Source organism: Zingiber officinale, chromosome 3B, assembly GCF_018446385.1.
Source record: "Zingiber officinale cultivar Zhangliang chromosome 3B, Zo_v1.1, whole genome shotgun sequence".
Classification (NCBI taxonomy): domain Eukaryota; kingdom Viridiplantae; phylum Streptophyta; class Magnoliopsida; order Zingiberales; family Zingiberaceae; genus Zingiber; species Zingiber officinale.
This window is the reverse complement of record NC_055991.1, coordinates 25,241,926-25,256,340: the sequence shown is the minus strand read 5'-3', so window position 1 is coordinate 25,256,340 and position 14,415 is coordinate 25,241,926. Positions and strand designations below refer to the sequence as shown.

Sequence of the window (14,415 nt, the reverse complement as noted above, 5' to 3'; positions counted from 1 at the left end):
TAACTCTAAGCCTTATGCAAGAATGAAATATCAAAATCATATTCCTAACATATCATGAGGAAAACTTAAACATATTGGTTTTGGTTTTTAAGCTTCCATAAACTTTACAAGTATCATAACCGAAATTACTATGGGAAAACTCTAGGTTATAAATTCATATAAACTCAACAAAAATCATATAACCACTTGTACCACAGGTGAAGGGATACTCACATCCTCTTGCTTGGTCTTTTCCTAAGAGAAGGTACCCTTTGGTGAAAAGAAAGAAGAGAGCTCCTCCTCCTAGTGCTCCTTGTGTTCTTCTTGCTTGTGAGAGGTAGATCTTGAGGGTTCCCTCTTGTGGTTTGGTTTTCTTAGGGAGAAAACCTTAGTTGGATTTTTGGGAAAGAAGAGAGGAGGCTCTAGGTCACGGCAAGATGAGGGAAGGGAAGAAAAATGAAGTCCCTTCTTGATTTTCCCTCTTATGCTAGGTGGAAGTAAGAAGCAAAAAGAGGCTCTGCTTTCCCCTCTTCTTAACTCATCTTTTATTCTCTTAATGATGAAGAAATGTCTTCATTCATCCCCCTACTTCCTCTCCTCTCCTTCTCTCTTGTCATCCACGAAAATGAAAAAAAAGAGTGAGGAAGAAAAAGACAACTTGTCTTGCTTCTTGATCAAGAGAAGGAGGAAGAAGCTACTTGATGTTTTCTTGCTTTCTTCTCTTAATCATGGTTTTATCTTTATCTACAATATCCATTCTCTATTTAACAATAACTCATGATGGTCTAGTGGTAATTCTATAATTCTTAGCTTAAGAAGGTTCAAGGTTCAATCTTTGACCAATTCTTTATATATATATATATATATATATATATATATATATATATATTTTTTTTTTTTTTTCTATCTTATCTTCTTTTATTCTAAAAGAAATCTTCACCTACTTAGCTTAAGAATTCGTGGGTGTTACAGATGAGGTGCTGTTGAAGAGTACACCGGCAGAAGGGCACATGTGGCGGTCCAAGGGATGAGAAGGCTGGAAATTGGATTAAGGTGAGCCTTATTTTGATTGGTCGAAATTACTTAGGCGATTGAAGCATCGGAAGAGCTAAAATTGAGCTATGGAGCTGTTGGAGGCGCCTTCAATAGAAGTGGAGGTGCCTTCGCGACCTTCAGGTAGAAGGTGCCTTCAACAGGGCTGAAGGCGCCTTCAACCAACCATGGAAGGCGCCTTCCAGCCCCATGGAAGGTGCCTTCGACCAGACTGATTTTAGCCGTTGTCAAAGGATAAAGCTTTATCCTTTGGCACCTCGCTGAAGGTGCCTTCCAGCTGTATGGAAGGCACTTTCAAGTCACAAATAAGATTTTTCAAGGATTATAAAAAGATCCCTGGATCTAGGAAATAGGTAACAACTTTTGTATTCATTTTCTAGCTACTCTCTGAGCTTCCAACGAGTGTAAGAGACTTTTCCGCCTTCATAGAAGGAGATCTTTAGTGCGTTTACTTACCTTGGATTAACAACCTCCTCGGTTATAACCAAGTAACTCTTTTGTCCTCATTTTTTTTAGTTGTTCATTTATTTTATTTTTTAATCTGAGTTAAAAGTCGAGGAAGATTTTTCTTAACAGCTAGTTCACCTCCCCTCCTTCCGGCCTACCTGGGCCAACACTAACCTCCAGTTAGGACTAGTTACTCGATATATTTCCACCCTGCCTAACCTCAGTTAAGGTTTTTTCCTTGTCTAACCGCAGTTAAGACTTTCCTCTTGTCAACGTGCGATCCTTCTTGACCCACTTGGACTTTCTTTTGCCTAACTATAACTAGGTCTTTGTCTTGCCTAATCTCCCATTATGATTTTACCCTTGCCTAACTCTCAAATTAGGGTTTACCTTCCCTAACATGTAGTTAAAACTTTCTCAGTCAAATATCCGGTCCTCCGTGACCTAATTGATTTATCTCTCACATATTATCAAGTATCCAATTAACTTAACCTACTTAAGTTCTTCTTATATATTGTTCAAATATCGAAACTCAAATTCAAATTTACTCAAATTTAATTAAATTGATTAACCTTACCCCGAGAACCATGACATGAAACAACATTTGTAAATCATGGCCGAGCATAACAAATTTAAAACGAACTATTTCAAATTAAAAAATATATTTTTAAAAAAATAATTTTCTGATTAGTTTTCATTTACAAGATTTAAATAAATGTGAATTTATGTATATGTAAAATCGTTAAATTTGAAAGTAACTCACATGAACAGTCGTAGTGATAGAAGATTGCGGCTCACGGCCCAAATATATGGTACACTTACACATTCTTTAAGAGAGTTGAAACGTGGACGGCCTTAAAGCACCACGGATTTCAAGTCAATCTTAAAGCACCACGGCTTGGTGCTTCGTAAACCCTACGGTCCTCTCCGCTCCGCAGCCACACCTCACGCACACTCCGAATGGCGTGGCGAGGTTCCATCTCGCGATCGTTGCTCAACGCCGCGCGGTATTCCGCCACCCGGTCGCAGCCTGCGGCGGCCTCCCGCATCCGCGCTCCGCCTTTCGCAGTCCCTCGCCTCCAGCGCCGCCAGCACTCCTTCGCCTCTCCCCGGTACACCACACAAACCTAAAATCCGTGATGTTTCACTTGTTTCTTCTCTTCGTTTTTTTTTTGATTTGCAAAAAGACAAAAAAAAAATCGTCGTAGGAATCTGGGGGAACTTGGGTGCATGCAGTCCTTCCTTCCGCTTTACAGCACGGTGGCCGCTCCTCGACTCACCTCCCACCTGTCGGTCAACCCGAGGGCGTGTTGTGAGCTCTCTCAGGGTATCTTCCGTCGCACTTGTCAAGATCGCTAGTTAGTTCTCTCGATGTTTTATTTGAAATTCTCATTAAAAAATGAACTTTTTTTTGCTCCTGGTTCGTCAGCATGATATGTGGTTTGAGTATATCATGATTGTCTATCATGCTTTGCTTTGTTTTTATTTCCTTTTCCCCTTCGTTGGTCTTTGAGTTTTAGTTGATGGGAAGAAAATGCCATTGAGATTTGATAGGGAAAAATGGAAAAGATGGTTGATGGAAGATACAGGCGTCGTTCAATGGGAATCAATGTGAAAGCCCACGTAGGTTTCCTCTTTTTCCAACTGATCTCCGATAATGAATGATTAAAAGAGTTATTTTGAAGAGGAATAATTGAAGATTCAATTCAATAATTTAAGGAACCAATTATTGTCATTTTCTACAAAGCCTTGCATTAGTTATATAAGTTTTTTTTTTTTTAATTTTAATGTCAATGTTTTGAATGATAATGTTCACAGTTAGATGCTCTTTTTTTTTTCCTTTTAATTATTCTTCTTTCATTAATTTTTTTAGTTATTTTTTTAATTTGGAACACAAAGTCTTTCCTCATAATGCATTTGATGATAATAGTGTGAGACAAGTTCGATTATTAACGATATGCTATAATTTTACCCTGAAAACTCAACTTTTGACTGAGTTATGATAGTCTGTAATGTATTGAGTAGAAGCAAAGAGCGTGACATTTTTGCTTAAATATGATCGGAGCAAGAATTGTTTTCTTTTTCAGAGCTTGATTTTAATATTTCCTATGCTAAGAGCCAACAAAATGAAAGCTTGTGTTTCGAAGAACATTTTTCACCTCTAAGAAGCTGTTGGTACTCCACGCTCTTAACTAGTCTTAAGACACATAAGACACTAAGATCCCGAATTAGTAGCAATGCTAGTTTATTTATTAGGATAAGCAAGGTGCTTAAGTTCAAAAAATTCATATCATATCTATGGATTACATGAAATTATATCTTTTTATTCTCAGGTTTTAAATGGTAGTGGGTGATAAATTTTTATGTTAGTGGGCTATGAAATTATTACCTTAACTTAGTGTCACTTAAAGACAAAAACAGAAGTTTCAAGAAAATGTCATGAAAGTTGCATTCTTAAGTTTGCATACGATGTTTTGATTTTTTTCCTACAAGTATCATTGTGTCTCTGTTTTACCAAATTTGATGGAAAGAACTAGAAATATGTGCATTCAATTTAAAAAGGCGAGAGAGTGTTTTGACTATATTGAATGCTATGATGTGAAGGAGGCAAAGAAAATGATGCAATTATGAAGTGGTTTCTTTCTCATCATCCATTTAATAAGTAGCTTATCAAGATGCATTTTGCTGGAAGTGCCTCGTTAAGTTGCTCACTTGGCAAGAAATAACATGTTTGACTGATGTTTACCTGTCTTGTACGCCTATTTTAGTGCCTTTTGACAAAATTGTTTTTTGTAGTTTTGGAGACTCTATTATTGCTTATGCACACACGATTAAACATAGATTGTCTGTAAATATAGACGACGTTTAAACTTGTTCTTATTCATGCTGGTGGAGCCCAATTACTCAGCAACTAATTAAACTAGGTGTTATATTATTAAAACTAACTGGTGGTCAATCACATTTATATTGTTTTTAAAGCTTAAGTGTTAATTGCCTTCAGCGACTGACTAAATCCTTCATGTAGCTATTAGATATTTAGATTTAATGGCCATTTTTTCAGATTTCTCATATAAGAGAGAGAATGGAGGTTGTTCTGGATTTAGTTGTGCAATGGATTCATATAACCAACATACATTGAAGCAGAGATGATTTGGCACATCTCTTATTGCAGTTATGCAAATTCTTTAACATATTCCATTTAATGACCAACTATAACTGGAATTTATAGTGTCAGATTTCAGTCAGACCTCTCTTGTATTAAAGGCAGCATATTCCCATTCTTCATCATCTTCGTGTGATGCCTTATTGCCTTTTAAGTCAGCTTTCTATTTCCTAATTCGTCCATGATTTACTTGAACTATATTTAGGCATCTTGTGTAACCTCAAATACAACAGGCAAATGATGGCCTTTCAAGGAAAGTTGCGAAGGCTCGATGTATGAGTACCTCATGTGCTCATACAACATTGAGAATTTCTTGTGGATTACTGACATGCTGATTCTCTCTGAAAACATCAGAGATGACGCGCTGGGCACGGTGGATCAACGGTTGATTTGCAGAAGACCTTTTTTCCTCTGAGAAGAAGTTTCCCTCTGATCCTGCGCACACGGAAACGATCCAACAAAACATTAGTGTCTAGAAGCCAGGGGTAGTCCTGGCGAAGGCCCTTTGGCGTTCAAGTTAGTACAAGTCCGAACAAGTGGATGAAGAACAGTAGAGTGCACGAGGATGAGTTGCAGATGTTCAGAGAGCGTACCTTCATCACAGAGAGGACTCTCCTTTTATATACCACCTCACATAACCTCCGTAATCATGAGGTGGCAAGGCGTGTTAGAGGTTGTTAGGTAAAGGAGTAGGTACAACCTAGGCAATACGTCTTAATTGTCCAAGGAATCTTCCATTTACCCAGATAGATATTTCTTTTGTCATTTATAGTTTCTGTTATCACTGAGGTTAATGAAGAAATATGTTGTTATAAGTGGGGGACAGGATGATCCCTAAAGAAGGTTCTAGAAGAATATTCTCACATAGTTATTATTATGATAGGTTGTTAGGATATTGCCGGCTAAATATATCTCGGTCGGGTTTTAAGCCGATCGCCTTGTTAGGACATTGTCTGCTGAGTATATCTCGACTAGGCCTTAAGCCGACCGTTTCTATTGAGCTGTTCGGTTGCCTTCTGCATCATCTACTCTGTCGTGTATTATACTGCATGTGTCTTGGTCGACCATTAAAGTCGACCGCCTTTATATCTGCCTCGGTCATTAAGCCACTTGGTTATATTCTACGTAGCCTTGAGACATTCGTTTGGAGAATGATATAGTGTCTTAGTTATGTTGGAAATCTGCTCGAGAAATAATATAGTGCCCCATGCTCCTTGGAAATTCTTCTGATAATGTATGCTTCTGATGAAATCCCGTTTGGGAGGTAATTTGAAGATAAGTGCTGCAGGCTTGGATGTTCTTTTACCCGACCGAACATATAATGGCTTATCAAGAGAAACACGGCTACGTTCTGAGAGGTTCGGTCAATTATATTAAGCTGAGCTATATCATGCAATTGCTTGGCCGACTTTTTGTATGGCTAGGGCATATAAACTCATCCGACTTTGTGGCCGGACAGATACACATGCACACTGTCATCTATGGCTGGTTTGTTGTGGAGTTAGTCATTCCGACCGACATGTAAGGCCGGCCGTCCTCAATCTTGGTCGCCTTAAGATCTGGTCGCCCTTAAGGCACTATACTTCCCGGTTCGCTCGGCTTAAGGGTTGATCGTCTTTCCCCGACCGGCTTGTAACTCGGTCTAGTTGAATCCAAGATGAGAGGGTGTTGTCCCTTCTTGAATATGACTGCCACATAATTTTGACTTTGACCATCCTGCCACCTTGACTCTAACTGTCACGTCATCTTCTGGGTCCACTCGTTATAACCCGTATCACATGCCATATGGGTAGTTTATTGGATCAGTTCTCTCAGTTCATGCTAAAAAGATTACACAATGATAAGAATCTCATCTCAGTTCCATATCAAGATCAGTTAGGGAATCTGTTCTCTCAGGTAAACATCAAAGCAGACCATCTGATGAGCTCACAAAACAATGTGAATGTCGTCTCAGTTACCTTGGAAGTTCAATTTTTTAGACCAGTCTTAGATTTACCTTTTTGACTGGTTTAAGGGGATAACTATAATATTTTAGGCTTCTATCTGTTGAGTGAAGCAGGATCATTTTGAAGCAAGATTCCTAAGGTCATTATTAAAGATTGCTCCTAATAATGGAATAGCCAACCTTCTCTATGTTTAATTTGTTTATTTTTTTAAAAAGAAAATTGATCAATCATTATCAAACAATCAGTTGCAATTTTTACTGTTTAACAATGTGATTTGAACCCTGAAAATGAGTTGTAATTTGTGCAGGTACTTAATGAATCAAGTATTAGCTGTGCTTCCGAAAGGAGGATTATCGTTAGGCATCGAACCAGAACATGATTATCATTCTGTAGAATGGAAGAGTACAAATGATTCTTCTCGTTTCACTGGTTTTTAACTTTTAGCTTACATGTGCAAGAATAAGTAGAATTCAGTTCCTGCGGAAAAAAAATTGTTTTATAGCACCAAGATTTCAACAATGGCCAAGTAATGCCTGCTAGTTCTTTTTGCCAGATTTTTGTTTTTTTATCGAGCATACTTTCCCGAGGTTATTAAATTCTTGTCGGATTGACAAGGCTGCATGATTAAATTGTGTCATGACAAACTCGATGAGCAATTGTCAGACAAGTGAACTTATTGTCAAATATACCAAGAACATTCACAGTAAAAGGAATTGGCTGATGCAGAAGTTGTGTTTCAACGTCAGACGCAGCAGAAGAAATTGTGTTTTCTATTTGTTCTCAACTAGTTACAGTCGCAGAAAATCAAGAAACTAAATTCCTTTTCTCTTTTCCAAGAAAATCGCAATTAGCCTTTACGGGTTAATCAAATATGGAATTAAAAAAACATAGTAATAATAAGGCTAAAATCAAAAGGATCTTTATTTTTCAATTCATTCCTGGGACATTCTTTAATAAAGAAAAGTTGGATTACACATTGATGATTTCAAAAAATAAGAGCCTTTTCAATTTTGTCCATACTAATATTTGATATTATAACTTAACGAAAATGTTGATGGCAACCTCGCGAATCTGCCCGCCCAAACCGGACAAAATGCACCGCCCGGAATTTGACTCTCTAATCAATAATCATGCATCAACCCACACCCGCCGACCCGCATGTCGTGATCCATGCCGCAAGTGACTGGGACCCATCTTCCTTCGCCCCATCCTACGCCTTTAAATGCCCACCCACTCCTCCACCTTTCTTCCCTTTTCCTCCTTCCCTCACTCCCCCCGTCCCACTTCGCCGAGTTCCCGATGGCGGTCCTCGTCCACGGCGACAACCCGGCGGCGCCTCCCGAGGAGCTAAGGCGGCTCCGCCGCATGATCTCCAACCGAGAGTCCGCCCGCCGCTCCCGCGCGCGGAAGAAGCGACACCTCGAGGGGCTCCGGTTCCAGTTGGGCCGGCTCCGGGCCTCCAACCGCGAGCTTGCGGAACGGCTCGCCGGCCTGGCCCACCGCTCGCTCCTCGTCCGGCGAGACAACGACGGCCTGCTCGCCGAAGCCTCCGCGCTGAGCTGGCAGCTTTCCAAGCTCCGTCGGACCGCCGCCCTCATCCACCGGCCGGCGCCGCCGACTCCGGCGTCACCGCACTACGATCTCGCTTGGGTCGCGTCGTTGATGGCCTAAAACAACTACGAATTAAGAGATTGTGACGAAACTGCGTTCGATTAAAAAATTTCAAATTTCTCATCTCTTTTTTCCTTTTAACTTTTTTTTTTTATTGCTAAACGGGATCGTGGGTTTTGATTAATTTCGTCGTGCCGCCGCAATCACGAATTATTAGGTTGAAATAAATTACAAAACACCAAAATCTATCCACCACGTTCTTAAAAGTTCGCGATCTTTCAAGATCCGTAATTTAATTTAAGAAAAACTCGACAAGTTCATGCCAAAGTCAACGAGGAAGTCTAAAGCGAAGGATTCAGTTGAAATATGATTGGCCGCAGTCTGTGGGACCCACGCACCTCGAGCTAAACCGGACCGGTGGGCCGCACGTGATTACTATCTCAACGGGTTCGATGGATTCGGCGATCGGTCAGTGTCAACCGGATTGGAGATCATGCTTGACTAATCGTTGACCTTCTTTTTCTATTTAATTATGAACTCGCCCAGCACTAATTAGTTGATTAATCGATAATGGAATCTTCTTTTCGTTGATCACCCATCTCAATTCCCACGTCATGTTAATAATTTGTGGGTTTCTTTGGGTTGAAAGCTACCTGGTGACTTTCCTTTACACACACTTGAAAGTGACTCTTTTGGCACTAGCACGGCACATAAATTGCGAGTTAATGGTGAGATTAAAGCAAATGGTTCATTACGGAGACGCATTAACGCGGCCCTTGGTTGCTCATGGAATCTACCATTTTGATCCACCACGCATTAATTAAATCACTGCTACGCGCAACGCAACAAAATGACTGATTTTCTATTCTTTAACCAATAATACTCGAGGCCAGCTCCCTGATAACAAAACATAGATTAATCATTTATAATTATAGTTAGATCATGATCTATTCATAATTAGTTATGATTTTTTTTTAAGTTTAAATTATTTTCAAGTTATAATTGAATCAGAACGGATGATTGAAGGTCGTCTGAATATCATCCCCACTTGATGTTTGGCAGTCTAATCACATGTCCATCGTCAACGACTTTCAAATTATCTTCGGTCATCCGTCTCGACTTAAATTATAATTTGAGGATGATAAACTTAAAAACAGATTGTTATTGATTGTGACCGGAACGTGGCTGCTTGTCGTTCTCTCTCTCCAATTTCATAATACTCGATGGTATTTTTTTGTTAAAAAAAATTGAAAGTACGTCAATCGTTTATCAATAGGTGTCCCTTTTGTTAATTATGGACGTCTCATATAAAGTAAACTAAATACCTTTAATATAAGTGAGGTTCGCGAAATTATCCTTTTGAACTGGGTTTAGTGTTTATCGTTTGAACCACGACCGACTGACTTATCTGGTTTACAGATTTAGTAAATCAAAAGAATGACAGTTAACTAATAAACTATTTATCATCCGCCTAGAGCTCTACTTAAAATCTTTCATCCGTTTCACTTCAGGATTTAACGTATTCTCGCAATCAATGGCAGATCCCATTTCGGTAATCTGTCCGGACTGATCTCGAGCTGTGGGCCACAAGCACTGATGCTGATATCATCATCCGATCTAGCCGCCCTTTTCCCTATCATTACCCTAGGCTAATCTCCTGGTTCCCTTACCTTTTTTCCTTTCTTCAATCCTAATATTTTGTTTACTCAAACGCGGATGAGAAAGGGAAAGGATCTATAGTGAAAAATAATTCTTGGAGGAAGATAAAAAAAAAGATGAATAAATCATTTTCTTTGCATATTTATTTATCTTGATAAAGGAAAGTTAATACATACAATGTAATTTTGTAAATAAAAAATGATATATACATCATTTTTTAGATACATGGTGTAATTTTATGAGTTAAAAAGGGTATACACATCATTTTTTTATATATGATATAATTTTATAAATGAAAAGGGGGTACATGCGTTATTTTTTTTCCATCTGTTACTTTCCGTCCAATTTTAAGGTGATCGATTTTGACTCCAAAATCATCCGTTGATGAATTATGTTTCTCTTCCATCTAAAAATTTTAATGAAGTAAACGATGGAAATTTTTCCTTAGTTTTGATTTCCGATCTTCCAAGTAAACTGACCATAAATCTCTTTCACTCTGTTAGGCCCTGGGCTATCGCTCAGATAGTCATTAACTTGGCTCCACCATTATATATATATATATATATATATATATATATATTTGTTTTTTTTCAAAAAAAACTTGGATGAATTCAGTTTCAAATACTCCCTGTGTTTTATTGTTAATGTGTTATTAGATGAGTTAAACTCTTATCATATTTGTGTGTTGTTTCCCGACGAGTATATATTTTATAAATATTATCTAAATATGATTGGTCATATAGAAGTTAGCAAGTAGCTACTATAACGTATAACAATTGATTGCTAGCTTTTAGCACAATGTCATTGTCTTATGTTAATTTTACTTATTCAAGAATGATAACCTATTTTAAAAAATATTTGAATGAGCAAAATAAATAAAGGAGACTTCATAACACTCATTACATTTCAAATGAATATTATTTGAATATGATCAACTATGTAGAAGTTAACAGATAGCTACTATTGTAAGTACCCATGTTAGTTTTGATGTAATCAACTAAGTCAAGTTAGGTCCTATTGTATGTGATCATTATGTCTAAGTGTGCAGGAACTTAGGAGCACAAGAAGTCGAGCGAAAGACGCATCTGTTGAACCCCGTGGTTGTTTTGATGTGATCAACCAAGTTAGGTTAGATCCTGCTTGTTATTTGATCCCTGTGTCTAAGTGTGCAGGAACTTAGGAGCGCAGGAAGTTGAGCGGAAGACGCAATTAGGGAGAAGGACGACACGAGAAGGGAGCCGACGGGCTCGGTGCGTCTGAAGGATGAAAGAGCTGCGGAAGAGTACTCCGGTGGACGAGAAGAACGTGTGCGGCATTCGAGGGATGAGAAGCCGGGATGGAAGCATGCTCGAGGAAATGACCGGAAGATGGGTTCGGGTGAACCCTATTCCGGATAGCAGAGATCACTCAAGCAAACGGAGCCGGAGAGGAAAAGATCCGGACCGAGGCGAGCTGAAAACGGAGCAGAAGGCCTGGAACAAAAGTCAAACCTGAGTTGACTTTCATGTCCGGGCACCCGGATCAATCCCGGGCGCCCGGACCTCCGGGCGCCCGGAACTGCCCGGGGCGCTCGGAGTTGGATTTTGACCAGATCGAGTCAAAACTCGATCTGAACGTTGGGGGATAAAATTTTATCCCCCCAGAGCGCCCGAAACCGTTCAAGGCGCCCCGACCAAGGCTATAAATAAAGCCTTGGTCCAGATCTTTTCATTAATTCAAGCAATCAACTTTGTATTCATTTCTAGCAATAGTTCTTAGCTTTTAGTGTGTAAAAGGCTTCTCCGTCTTCAGAGAAGGATATCGTTAGTGTGCTTTTCATCGTCTTGGATTAACAACCATCTTGATTGTAACCAAGTCAACTTCTGGTCTTCTCTGATTCTTTTTGTTTTATTACTTTATTATTATTGCTATTTATTTTGAGTTGAAAGTCTTGAGGAGGGTATCTTTAATTTTGTAGGCAATTCATCCCCCTCTTGCCGGCCCCCGTTGCGCCAACAAGTGGTATCAAAGCCCGACAGCCTCAGAAGGACTCACCGCCAACTGAAGCACAAAGATCAGGACGATGGTCGGCGCGAACATTCATCCCCCGAAATTCGACGGAAACTTCGTTACTTGGAAGCGAAAAATGGAGGTATTTTTTAAGACCGAATTTGATATCATTTTAATAATGAAATATGGATATACAGCGCCAAAAGACAAAGAAGAATACAAACGAAGAAGGAGCAGACCGATTTCGTGGCCAACGGAAAAGCGGAATTTCACCTGCTCAATGTTCTGCTGCCCCAGGAGGTAAGTCGGATCGGAAGCTACGACTCCGCCAAAGACCTCTGGGACAAATTCCTGGAGCTCCACGAAGGCACCTCAGAAGCAAAGCTAGCGAGGCGCGACATCCTTCGGACCCAGTTAACGAACCTCCGGATGAACAACAGCGAGAAGCTAGCGCAACTCCAGGCAAGAATTAAGGAGTTGATAACTCAACTGACCAACCTCGGAGAATCGGTAACGAACTGAGACTCTATCCGGTATACGCTCAACGCCTTCCCAAGAATTCCAGAGTAGGCGCCCTTAGTAGATGCTTACTACATCTCTAAGGACCTTGAGGCAAGTAGTTTAAAAAATTTATTCTCTACATTTGAACTTCACGAGTCTCGAATCGCAGAGCCTAAACAAATGGGGAAGACAAACCTCAATATTACCCTACAAGCCGAAAAGGGCGATCCCGATTCTGAAGCATCGATCGACGAAACTAAAGCGGCTCTTCTGGTAAGAAAATTACATAAATTTATTAAAACTAACAAATTTAGATCGCAGTCGAAAAAGCATCAACGCTATAAAAAGACAGTTTGATGCTACAATTGCAACGAGGAAGGCACATCAAGAATGACTGCCCCAAATTTTAAAAAAGGACAAGTCTCGGAGACCGATATCCACTAAACGCAAAAGTCTGAAGGCCACTTGGGATGATTCTTCATCATCCGAATCAGAAGTTGAAGTCTTCTCAGGAGTAGCACTGATGGCCAACCATCTGTTTGAAGATGACTTGACTCAGAGATGAGCATAGATGAAGGGGGAGGATCCTCAGAAGAAGAAGAAGAAAGCTGCGACGAAGGGGGAGCATCACCAAGAGAGGTAAGGTACGTGATCTCACCCTTATTCAGTCATTTACATTTATCAAAGTGCTTATGAAATATCTAGCAAAATTAAAAAAACAAAATGCTGAATTGAAACTGAACTTAACAAAAGCATGCCCACTAGAAATATATGATAATTTAAAATTAGAAAAATGAAAGATTAAAAATTGGAATTGAGAAGTTGAAAAATAATCATGCATGCTTAAATAAATTTTCAAAATCAAAACTAAGAATTTTTGGAAAATTAAATTGATATATTAGAAAACATTAGGGACAACTTAGGAAAGTTCCAAGAAACTATATACCCCCTAAGTTTCTGATTAATCCAGTAGGAAGGAACCTTTACTGGGTTCCAAAACCATTGCTAGATTAAATTTAAAAAGTTAAAGGCTTTCAATGAGAAAATTAAACAGTGAATTTCCTTATGAGGCTTTGACTAGAAAGTGGTTGTTGCTCCAATAACCAAGAAGGCCTAGTACCTTGCCGCTGCCTGGAAGCCAAATATAGAAATGAAATGTTTAATTAACTTTCTTGAAAAGCATTAAAATTAGAATTAAATAATGCTTATAAAAGTTCTTCAAACATTTTTTTCTTCAAAAATATTTTTTAAGAAAATATTTTTGTTTAAGTTAATTTTTTTAAAAAAAAATCTATACTTAGAGAAATTCTCCTGTGAATTTTTTTTTTGGAAACTCTTTAAAACTATTTTTGCCTAAGTTAAAAAGTCCTCTAAAAGTTAGAATTTTTTTTACTTAAAATCTTGGATTAACTTAGAATTTTTGCGAAATCTTAAGGAAATTCCTAGAAATCTTATTGAAAAAATCTGATTTTGTAACGAGGAAGGGCACATCAAGGATGACTGCCCCAAATTTTTTAAAAAAAGTACAAGTCTTAGAGACCGATATTAACTAAACGCAAAAGTCTGAAGGCCACTTGGGATGATTCTTCATCATCCGAATCAGAAGTCGAAGTCTTCTCAGGAGTATCACTGATGGCCAACCATCTCTTTGAAGATAACTTGACTCAGAGATGAGCATAGATGAAGGGGGAGGATCCTCAGAAGAAGAAGAAGAAAGCTGCGACGAAGGGGGAGCATCACCAAGAGAGGTAAGGTACGTGATCTCACCCTTATTCAGTCATTTAAATTTATCAAAGTGCTTATGAAAAATCTAGCAAAATTAAAAAAACAAAATGCTGAATTGAAATTGAACTTAACAAAAGCATGCCCACTAGAAATATATGATAATTTTAAATTAGAAAATGAAAGATTAAAAATTGAAATTGAGAAGTTGAAAAATAATCATGCATGCTTAAATAAATTTTCAAAATAAAAACTAAGAACTTTTGAAAAATTAAATTGGTATATTAGAAAACATCAGGGATAACTTAGGAAAGTCCCAAGAAACTATATACCCCCTAAGTTTCT

At 38.7% G+C, this 14,415-nt stretch overlaps 2 protein-coding genes across 7 annotated transcripts; both read left to right on the top strand.

Moving 5' to 3' along the window:
- The first annotated feature begins 2,322 nt into the window (after nt 1-2,322).
- Nucleotides 2,323-7,209, top strand: LOC122056231. Of its 6 annotated transcripts, none has more exons than XM_042618069.1 (4): nt 2,325-2,591; nt 2,667-2,806; nt 3,034-3,102; nt 6,896-7,209. In XM_042618069.1, exons 1-3 carry the CDS (start codon nt 2,440-2,442, stop codon nt 3,054-3,056), a joined length of 315 nt encoding a protein of 104 aa, XP_042474003.1. In that variant the 5' UTR covers nt 2,325-2,439; the 3' UTR covers nt 3,057-3,102; nt 6,896-7,209. The 6 variants fall into 6 exon arrangements, with proteins under 6 accessions (XP_042474002.1, XP_042474003.1, XP_042474005.1 ...); XM_042618073.1 differs by having other exon boundaries at nt 2,330-2,591; nt 2,688-2,806; XM_042618068.1 differs by lacking the exon at nt 3,034-3,102 and having other exon boundaries at nt 2,323-2,591; nt 2,667-2,837.
- Nucleotides 7,210-7,758: 549 nt separating this feature from the next.
- Nucleotides 7,759-8,259, top strand: LOC122054769 (ocs element-binding factor 1-like). Its single transcript, XM_042616205.1, has one exon. It carries the CDS (start codon nt 7,759-7,761, stop codon nt 8,257-8,259), a length of 501 nt encoding a protein of 166 aa, XP_042472139.1.
- The last annotated feature ends 6,156 nt before the right edge of the window (nt 8,260-14,415 follow it).